This window comes from Quercus robur, chromosome 6 (genome assembly GCF_932294415.1).
Source record: "Quercus robur chromosome 6, dhQueRobu3.1, whole genome shotgun sequence".
Taxonomy (NCBI): domain Eukaryota; kingdom Viridiplantae; phylum Streptophyta; class Magnoliopsida; order Fagales; family Fagaceae; genus Quercus; species Quercus robur.
In genome coordinates, this window is record NC_065539.1 from 2,805,769 (window position 1) to 2,816,463 (window position 10,695).

General features: G+C 34.8%; 1 protein-coding gene across 2 annotated transcripts; it reads left to right on the forward strand.

Moving 5' to 3' along the window:
• Window positions 1–633: 633 nt before the first annotated feature.
• On the forward strand, window positions 634–6,340 carry LOC126690592 (uncharacterized). 2 transcript variants are annotated; one of them, XM_050385814.1, is made up of 10 exons: window positions 634–931; window positions 1,046–1,190; window positions 1,515–1,605; window positions 2,316–2,513; window positions 2,644–2,882; window positions 2,957–3,088; window positions 3,327–3,394; window positions 3,472–3,533; window positions 5,122–5,260; window positions 5,566–6,340. In XM_050385814.1, the coding sequence occupies exons 1-9, from the start codon at window positions 819–821 to the stop codon at window positions 5,253–5,255; spliced, it is 1,182 nt and encodes a 393-aa protein (XP_050241771.1). In that variant the 5' UTR covers window positions 634–818; the 3' UTR covers window positions 5,256–5,260; window positions 5,566–6,340. The 2 variants fall into 2 exon arrangements, with proteins under 2 accessions (XP_050241771.1, XP_050241770.1); XM_050385813.1 differs by having other exon boundaries at window positions 635–931; window positions 5,122–5,819.
• Window positions 6,341–10,695: the final 4,355 nt, after the last annotated feature.

Here is a 10,695-nt window from a genome sequence, read left to right on the forward strand (position 1 = left end):
TTTTGTGAATTTTGAGTTTCACAGGTTGATTATGTTGTTTGGTTCATTTTTTGGATCGAGGTTTTAGTTTTAGCTTGTATTTTTTTGGTAAATGTTGCATCTTTGCTCTTGTGGTATGGAATAGGAGGTGATGAAGAAAGTGGTAGTTTGACTTAGCTTGAGAAGATACTTGTGCAGTAGTCTCTAATTTTGGAGTTCCTGGTTAGTTTGGTTTTGTGAAGGGGTTTAAGATTTTTGGGTTTCGTTTTGAGCGGGATAAGGTGGTGAATTTGATTTTGATTATCGTGGTGATGGTGATTTATGGGTAGTAGAATAGTGAATATTGGTACAAAAGATACTAATAAAGTTATGTCCCTAGTAATAGGTCGGGTTAGGGTTGAAGGATCATGACACGATTATTAAATGGGTCGGGTTAGGGTTGAGTCATTTAGTCGAATACCCCTACCTCGACACGACACGAACCCGACACACTAACCCGAATTGACACCCCTAGATGTGGTTAGGGTATTAGGGCCAGGCCCTAATTACTGACTAGGGAAATTTGCGTTTAGCGTGCAATGAACAACATTCCCGTTTGCAATTGCATTAATGTTTTGCACGTCATGTCGTTTATCTCAAAAAAAGCAATACCGTATTGGGGTTTTTATTTTTTCCAAGTAAAAGAACACAGTCTTCCCTAATTCTCATTCACATTCGCTTCAGAGCAGCTTTTCGGAATTTGATTAATTGAATTATATATTTGGCTTAGCTTCGAGTCTCCTTCTTTGAAAACTAAGCTAAATTAACTGCTTGTACAGAAGAAAAAGCTCTATTAATCAATGGAAGAAAGTTCAAAATTGGCTTTGCCGGACGCATTCCTTGATTTTCTCAAGGTGAATGGTCTCGACCCTTCGATTTACACAGCTAGCGATTCCACCCCTCGGTATATAAGGTACTCTCAACACTAAACAATATTGACCATTTATATGTTCTGTGACTTCTGAATTTTGTTTTTATGCTAAGTAAGATAATGAGTTTTTTTTTTTTTTTTTTTTTTTGGGGAAAGGTTGAAACCTGGTTGTGAAGCTTATCTTGAAGAGGTTGAAGCTGAGATGAAATGCAAGATTGAGAAAGTGGATTGGTTACCTGGATTCTATTCACTTCCACCTGATATTCAGATTGCTAGCTCGAAGGCGTACCAAGAAGGAAAGGTGAGGGCTAAAAAAATTTAAGGCCATTGCTGTTATATTTGCTGGTGATATGTTAACTTAGTTGCAATGTTGAAGTAACCTTGAAATTGATTTTGTTGCAATAGATATTCTTTTTTGCACTCTTCGCGAGAACATTGTATGAAAGAACCTATTCAGTTTTTTCTGTTTATATACGTCAGTAATTGGATTCCTTTTGATCTTTAATGTATTTAGGGATCAGTTTCTAAGTTAATGCTAAGAATATGAATTTTGATTTTCATGGTTGGTCTCATTTCGGTTTCTGTGGTTATCGATTATCAAGTGTACTTTTGGCTCGGCTTTCAGATATATGGAATTGATGCGGCTTCTGGAGCTGCTGTTTTAGCTCTAGATATTTCAGCGGGAGATCATGTGCTTGATCTCTGTGCTGCCCCTGGTATGTATCAATTATATTATTATCATCTTAATTGATGCATTCTAATGCCAACTTCAATGTAAAACAATATATTCCGTTTACAGCTACATGGAGATTTCATAGATATTTGTGCAGCTCTAGTGATGAATGGGTCTTATTTTTGTGCTTTGGTATTAGTTTTATTGAACTTAGAAGCATGAGGGGAGGGGTGAAGTGGAATTTGGTGCATGAGTGTGGAAGCACTCACTTGTCAATGAGCTCTCTAGCTCAACTGGCACTTGCTCCCCTTATAAGTGTTAGGTGGAGGGTGAGGTTGTGGGTTCAAGGCCCACTAGAAAGAGTGTGGAAGCACTCACTCTTATGATCTCCAAAGGTTTAACATTTAGGATGCGCTCAAAAAGTTCATATATTGTCAAATTAAAAATAGAATGAATTATATGAGAATAGTAGAGGGAGATCTCCAAAAATTTTACCTACTTTCAGTTGAAGGGAATGAGCTGACCCCAAAAGTTTGGGACTAAGGCTTTGTTTTTGTTGTTTTGTGGTTGAATGGGAATGGTTTTGAGGATTCACTCTCAGTAATGTGGCACCCCAAACATTAACTTATCCTATTCAGTACCAGAAAGTGTTGATAGATAAAAGCATTTTGGTCAGTGAGGAGTATCTGGTCCAGGTTTTCTATTGTCTGGATATATGGTTTGATTTGTTTCTCATGTATCTTGTATCTTCAGGTGCTAAACTTTGTATGATATCAGACCTTCTTGGTGATTCGGGTTCTGTAACTGGCGTTGATGTTGCAAGTCATCGTTTAGCGGCTTGTAGAACAATGCTGCAGAAATATGCTCTGGGTGATCGGTGCCGACTCTTTGTTGGTGATGGAACAACATTTTCTCTCCTTCCTGTGGGGTTTCATTCAGAATCAAAATCATGTAATCTACATGGAAAGTAGTTGTGATACATTTACTTTTAGCTTCAAATTTATTCCTGCTAAGCCTTCAAGATCTCTAGAAATGATCATCTAGATTTTGATGTGTCATCATTCTGTCTAGTACTAAACAGGTGAATCTGCACTGGAAGAAAAGGGGGATGCATTCAGGGAGTGGACATCTAGGAGACCATATAAAGAAAGGAAAAAAGCAACTAAAGCAAGGAATACTGTTGCTTCACAGTTAGTCCTGGGGTCTCAACATCCAGAACTTATATTTTATGGGTGGCATTCTGGTGTGGTTGGACTTACTAGAAGTGAATTATATCAAAGTGGTTGTGACAGTGAGGTTTCAAGCCAAGGCTACGACAAGGTAAATTGTAAACTAAAATCAGTCTGATTTTCTGAGCTATGAATCTTCTTATGACTGGTTGGAGTTATATTCAGGTCCTTGTGGATGCAGAGTGCACACATGATGGGTCAATTAAGCATATCCAAAAATTTGAACATTGGGGCTGGACAACTCTTCAGCGTCGTGTATTGGATGCAGAGAGAACTGATAGTTTAACTACTCTTCAGGTATCTCATTCATTATTTCAGTATGTATATGCTGAAAATGTTATGTTTTGGAATATAAGATACAATAGACATTATGTGCTGAAATAGTGAATTATTAATGGAATATTGCACATTTGCCATTTTAATTCTTCAGATATGTGTCCTGAGGCTGAAAAATGTGCTTAAAAGCTTTATTTTAGTCATAATTATACATTTATTGACTCTTTTTATTATTATATGAAATATGCTTATCTTGCAGTTGAAACTTCTAAGCAATGGTTTTAGATTACTAAAAGTCAGGGGATCACTTGTCTACAGCACTTGCAGGTGCCTTTCACTAATAGTTTCTATGGCTCTTAAACAACCAGGCCTTCCTCTTTTCTGACTTATTCCTTTTCTGTTAGTTTGACCGTCGCTCAAAATGAAGATGTGGTACAGAAGTTTCTCAAGGAAAATGCTTCTGCAGGTAGGGTCTTTGTGCTTTGAATTTTTTAACTTAAAATAGCTGCTTTAATTTCAGTAACTGATTATGAAATATTTGAAGACTCAAAGGCTTGAGCTTATTAATATGATAAATTGCAGAACCTTTTCAAAACATTTCAATGTCCTTTTGTTGGTAATCTTCATAGTTCTATGTTTTTCCCAATGGTGGTTTTGATTAATGCTGAGACTAAGCTTTTGCTCACAGATAGTACTTTGAAATAATTTGATTAATGTTCTCAGTAAAAAGTCAGGGGGGGGGGGGGGGGTGTTGTGAGAATTAGGAGGCTGAGGGTAGTAGTTTCTGGCAGAAACAAAAGACATTTGAATTAGTCCTGTCATATGATATTAGTTCAGAAGTCATCTTAGTTGCATTCGTTGGGTCTTTTTATCTGTGGTTGCTGTTTATTGGAGGAAAACTCATGGTGTGGATAATAATGATATTAGTTCAGAGTTCAGTCATTTTTTTTTTTTTTTTGATAAGTAAGAATGATATATATACGAAAGGCTACTCTATGCATGAAGAACATAGAGCAAACCTAGAAAATACAAGAAAAGGAAACAGAGAAAAACAAAAATGAAAACCAAACAATAGAAAAATTACAAAAGAGAAAGGGAGCAAAGAAAAGAAGGGAGGGAATCACTAGATGTGAGTCCCCCCGCCCGAGACCAATCAAAAAGAGTTCCACTAAAAGAAGCAAGCATCTGATCACTGGAACTATCCAAATCCTCAAAAGTCCTCCAATTCCGTTCCTTCCAAATACACCAAAGGATGCACAATGGGACTAAGTTCCAAATATGAGACGAATGCTTCCCCAGCCAATTCCACCAGCCAAAGAGCAAGTCTGGAATTGATCTAGGAATAACCCAAGACAAGCCAAAAGTTATAAAGACAAAGCTCCATAACCAATAAGCCATCTCACAATGAAGAAGTAAGTGGTCAACCGTCTCTCCACAATGACGACACATAATGCACCAATCCACAAAAACCAATCTCCTTAATCTCAAGTTATCCCTCGTTAGGATCTTATTCCAAGCTACACACCAAACAAAAAAAGAAACTCGCCTAGGGGCCTTTGCTCTCCAAATAGCTTTCCAAGGAAAGACAGTTGAGACAGTTGAGGGAGAATCCCTTAATTTGTTATAAAACGACCGGATGTCAAAAACCCCATTAGGCTTCAATTTCCATCTCATCCGGTCTCCAACATCCATAGGAGGAGTATTGGCTCCCAATATACGAAGGAAATGCAGCCCTTCATCCATCTCCCAATCATTAAAAACTCTAATAAAACGGACATCCCAAGTTCTTCTCTCCTCCGCCCCCTGCCTTAGCAAAGAAGCTTCAACAGAAACCTCCTTATCAATGGCAATACCATAAAGATTTGGGTGGAAGCAGTTTTGTCCACTTTTGTCCAAGGGGAGATTGGTTCAATATAGTGTCTTATTCTATCAAACCAATGTTTTAATTAAATTTTCAGTTGCAATGAGAAGATCCTTATTCAGCGTTGTTTTTTTTGTTCTTATTCTTCTTTATCATGTGCTGACTCTCCTTTTTCTTTTTATAAATCTTTTAGAGTTGCAGGAAATTAATGCTGCCAAAAATTGGCCTTGCAAGAGTGGGAAGATACCAAATACCTTGCGCTTTGATCCTCTGACATCACAAACTAGTGGCCTTTTTGTAGCAAAATTCCTGAAGTTGGCCATTTAGTAAAGGTTGGTTCTAGTTCATGCACACTTGTTTGTTTTAATAGCTAAATAACTGTAGCTATCATAAAATAGGTCGTGCCCAGTGCACAAACATAGTCTAGGGAAGGTGGTTGGTAGATAGTCTTACCCTCAATTTTGGAGAGACTAATTCCCCAATAACTCTAGTTGTCATGAATCAATTAATTGATCTCTTTTGACTTGGTTGTCAAGAATTTTTCTTCATTTTTTTTTGATAACCGAGACCTTCCCAACACGCACCCTTCAAAGTTGTGGTGGCTAGAGCAAACTCAGGATTTAAGCTTGCACATCAGGTAATTGCAACTCAGATGCCACAGCTTGGGATCCAACCTGTCTGGGTTTGCAGCTTAGGCTCTCACCTTTACCACTGAGGCATAATGGGAGGTGGTAAGAATTTTTCTTCATTTTATCTTCAACATTTCTGGAAGTGTATATAATTTGTTATCCTGAGAAAAAACATGTACAAAATTATGATGCACCCTTCTCCTTTCCAAAATATTCTAGAACAGATCAAAATAAGATTTTTTTGTTGCAAGAGTTTCTCCTATTGATTTGTTTGCCCTTACCACCATAACTTATCGTTCACTAGCCTGTTGTAGAGCTAATGGTTTAGTCCTTTAGTATAACTGTACGAGTTCAATGATATTAAGACATAATTTTTCTACATCACAAGATTATTCTTGGGTGATGCTGGTGCCTCAGTTTGCAATAATTGTCTGTCGATTCAACCATGGGGAAGCCTGTAAAGACTTAACAGTCATTTTCATGAGGTTGAATTGGATTGCATTACAAGGAAAACCCCCAGTAGTAACTTGGCTAGTCTCTGTTTTTCCTTCTGATGGGATTGATAAATTTTGTTGTTCTGATAAATGATGGATCATTCCTCTTTCAAATCCAATCAATGTGATTTTCTTGTCGGATTTTCGTCTGTATAATATCCTCTTGTTGCAATGCCGTTAAGAGAGAACGATAGACAACCAAGGTTTTTGTAGTAAATTTATTAGGTTATAGAATAGATAGGCGAGATTCTGTTGATGATGCAAAGGCTACTAGCTGTAACTGAGAGCATGTCAATGTCCCGCTGAATAAGCTTACAATTTTTGTTTCCAAATGTCCGAAAAGTGGAAAGTTAAAAAATCATAAAAGTAAGCATGGTTGTACTAGAACATGTCTATCTATGGTAACCATTTTTTCTTTCATCAATCTTAGGGACAATTTTTCAGAGGGCTTTTCACACTAATTAAAGTAACTAGTTTTTGATTGAACATTATTTTTACATAAGTCTACTACTATAGTAATTTTATTTAATGACAATAGATAATGTCAAAAAAAAAATTTCCACTGGATTTATTATTATTTTTCTAGATAATCATGGTAATAATTATTTTTTCTGTTATCCAAATTGATTAGAAACTTCCGAACTCCACCTTAGATATGTTTCCCTGACGTAATAATTGAAAGTAAGAAACTCCTAAATTTGAATATATTTTTTACAAAAATATCATTTGGGTCTCAATATTTGGGACTCATTATTAATTTGGTCTCTATATATTGGAACCGTTAATTTGGTTCATGTTATTTTAAATTAGCTATCAATGTGGTTCTTATTGTCAATTTACTAACAAAGAATTGCAAGTTGATTGTAAATTAAAAATAACAAGGACTAAATTAACAATAACCCTAAAATGCTATTTTCACAAATATTTTTCTTAACTTACCCACCTACCATAGGATTAAATGTTGTTAGTGTGGTTTCTTCATTTATATGGCAAAGGAAAATTACAAAAAGTTTAAATATTGTTAGTGTGGTTTCCTCATTTATATGGCAAAGGAAAAATACAAAAAGATAAACTATGATCAACTGTCGGGAGTGTATAAATACTTTTTATAGCTTGTGTTGAAATAAATACTAAGTAGGCATGGAGTGTATAACAAAAAATTTAGTTAGATAGGTCCTTTGTACTACAAAGAGGGGATGGGAGTACCAATGCAGTGTCAGAGAATATAATGAATGTCCAAATTTTGTTTATGTAAAATATGTGTGAGATATTTTGCAACTAGGCACTCTTCGCGAGTGCCCAATGGACAATATTTGTAACAATACTTCTTAGTTAATAAATAAATCCTTTGTTTAAAAAAAAAAAAAAAAAAAAAACTTTTTTTATGTAGTCTAAATTTTATATTTCTAAAACCATCTTCAAAAGTCAAGAAAATTTCACATTAAAAATGTTCATGGAATAAACACAACTCAAACATGTTATAAGCTACGGCTTGGCCCGGCCCACGGGTTAGCGATGGGTTGTATTTTACAAATGGGCAAATCAAATTTACTTTCGTCACCCATCCTTATTGACAAGGTATCTTTTGTGCGCGGCTCTATGGACCTGTGGGGCCCACGGGCTTATGAACAGTGATGAATCATCAACTTTCATATTCCTAACTGTCATTGTAACGGTTTGGGTCCAAGTTTTTAAATTTCTGTTTCTAGCCGTTTGAGCGGAGAGAGAAGATGAGCAGTGACGAAGAAATCAAAGCTCCCCTCAGTAAGATTTTCATTTTCTCCTTCCTCCTTTCATTTTCTCTTTCAACTTTCTACCTTTCCAAATGACAAGGTAAATTGCAAATCGAATTATCTGAGCTATGAATCTTCATGCCTCGTAAATGCTGATGGCTGGTTGGAGTTAAATTCAGGTCCTTGTAGATTCAGAGTGCACATATGAGGGGTCAATTAGGCATATCCAAAAATTTAAACATTGGGGCTGGAAAACTCTTCAGCGTTGTGTATTGGATGCAGAGAGAACAGATAGCTTAACCACTCTTCAGGTAACTCATTCATTATTCCATTATGTCTATGCTGAAAATGTTATGTTTTGGAATATAAAATACAATAGACATTATGTGCTGAAATAATGAATTATTAATGGAATATTGCACATTTGCCATTTTAATTCTTCAGATATGCATCCTGAGGCTGTAATATGTGTTTAAAAGCTTTATTCTAGTCATAATTATACATTTATTGACTTTTTTTTCTTATTAAATTTGTTTGTCTTGCAGAGCCTGTTCAAAACACTGTGATGTCTTTTTGTTGGTAATCACAAAGTTCTATGCTTTCCCCAATGGTGGTTTTGATTAATGCAGAGCCTAAGCTTTTTCTCACAGACAGAACTTTGAAAATAATTCAACTAAAGTTCTCCTTTTACCTGGTGCCTTTTTCAGGGGTGGGGGGCTGTGAGACTTAGGAGGCTGATGGTAGTAGTTTCTGGCAGAAAAGCATGACATTTGAATTAGTCCTCCAGTCATATGATATTAGCTTGGAAGCTCTATTTGATTCGGCGATAATATTTTCTAAAAAATGAGTTATTCTTTAAAATAGTATTTTCCATAAACTACCTCATTTTCTTATTTTTGGTAGTAACTTTCAATGAGATGAAAACAATCTCCTAACTTCCCTTATTTAGCTTGCCGTGAGGTAAAATTGTTTTAAAAAAAAAAAAAATTAGTGGAAAACAATCTCTAAAATTAATCTTTACTTTTTCTGTTAATCAAAGATAATTTTCCTTTGAATTATTTTTTTTCTAATGCTATCAAACATTAGAAAATATGAAAAACTATTTTTACATGCATTTGATGGGTCTTTCTTTTCAATGGTTATTGTTGATTGGACAAAAACTCATGGTGTAGATAATAACCACGTTGAATTTTAGAGTTCAGTCTGTTTCAGTTCATATTTAAACAATATACCTTTTTTTGTGGGAAAATTGGCTGGAAGCGATTTTGACCAAGGGGAGTGTGGTTTCAATTATATTTCTTATTCGAGCACACTCACGTGTTTTAATAGCAAAATAACTATAATTGTTGTAAAATAGGTCATGCTTGGTGCACAAACATAGTCTAGGGAAGGTGGCGGCTAGAAAATCTTATCCTCAATTTTGGAGAGACTAATTCTAGACGAATTTAGTTGTCATGAATTGATTAATTATTGATCTCTTTTGACTTGGATTTTAAGAATTTTTCTTTATTTTATTTTTAACTTTTCTGAAAAGCGTATAGAATTGGCTATCCTTAGCAAAAAAATATACAAAATAATGATGCAGCCTTCTCCTTTCCAAAGTATTATTCTAGAACAGAACAAAATTTTGAAGCTTTGTTTTGATGCAAGAGTTTCCTATTAATTTGTTTGCCCTCACCAACGAACTGATCTTTGATCTTTCACTAACTTGTCATAGAGCTAATATCTTAGTTCTTTGGTATAATTATACGAGTAAAATGATATTAAGACAATTATTTCTGCATCACAAGATTATTCTTGGGTGATGATGCTGCCTCAATTTGCAATAATGATCTTGTCATTCAATGCAATCATGGGGAAGCCTGTAAATACTTCAGTAAACTTGGCAAGTTTCTGTTTTTTTTTTTTTTTTTTTGATAGGATTGGCAAGTTTCTGTTGATCCGTCTGATGAGGTCGATAGACTTCTAATATATGATGAATCATTCTTCTTACAAATCCAATCAAGGTGGTTATTGAAATTGGGAGAGAGAGAAGTTTGGAAGAGAGAGATCTGAATGAATAATGCTCTGCTTGAATATTATTAAGAACTGATTAGTTTATATACATTGAGTCATTAACAAACTTAACAAACTAATAACTAACTCACATGATCAACACGTGATGAATTAAACAACAAATAACAGTAAATATAAAACTACATGTAGCACAGCAGTGACAACTAAAACACCTAAACGACTTGCAGCTTGACTGAACAGCTTGACAGCTTGACTGATATTTCAACAGTGGTTTTCGTGTCAGATTTTTGCTTGGATATACCTTCTTGTTGCAATGCCGTTAAGAGAGAATGATATACAACCAAGATATTTGTAGTAGTACCTACTTTTATAGTTTATATTAGGTTATGTAATAAATAGGCAAAGATTCTGTTGTTATAAATGATGCAAAGGCTACGATATGTATATGAGCATGTCAATGTCCCGCTGTCTAAAATGTGAAAAGTTAAAAAAACTACACCAAAGATTCATTGTACTTGGACAGGTCTATATATGGTGATCCCCTCCTTAAAAAAAAAAAAAAAAAAAAAAGTAACATGTATTTTGCATAAGAAGAGCATTCGCATCAAGCGTAAAAACTCATATCTATTTTAGCATAATTTAAAAAAAAAAAAAAAAAAAAAATTTACAAGCCCCTTGACTACCTTTATTAAATCACAATAAACTATGTCAAAGATTTTGTAAAATATTTGTTTAAGTAGAATTATTTTTTTTAAATATAAACATTGTAAATTGTTATAAATTTTTTTTTTTTTTGCGGGGTTTTCCAAATTAATTGAAAACTTCCAAACCCGTAGTTATCCTAGATTTTAATCTTTTGATTCCCAGACGTATGCAGCCTTGCAATTTTCTGGCA

Excerpts from the sequence above, each read along its gene's own strand:
- LOC126690592 (XM_050385814.1), top strand. The coding sequence starts at position 819 with ATGGAAGAAAGTTCAAAATTGGCTTTGCCGGACGCATTCCTTGATTTT. Across the intron at positions 2,514-2,643 it reads TCATTCAGAATCAAAATCAT|GTGAATCTGCACTGGAAGAA; the intron begins GTAATCTACATG and ends AGTACTAAACAG. Across the intron at positions 3,089-3,326 it reads ATAGTTTAACTACTCTTCAG|TTGAAACTTCTAAGCAATGG; the intron begins GTATCTCATTCA and ends CTTATCTTGCAG.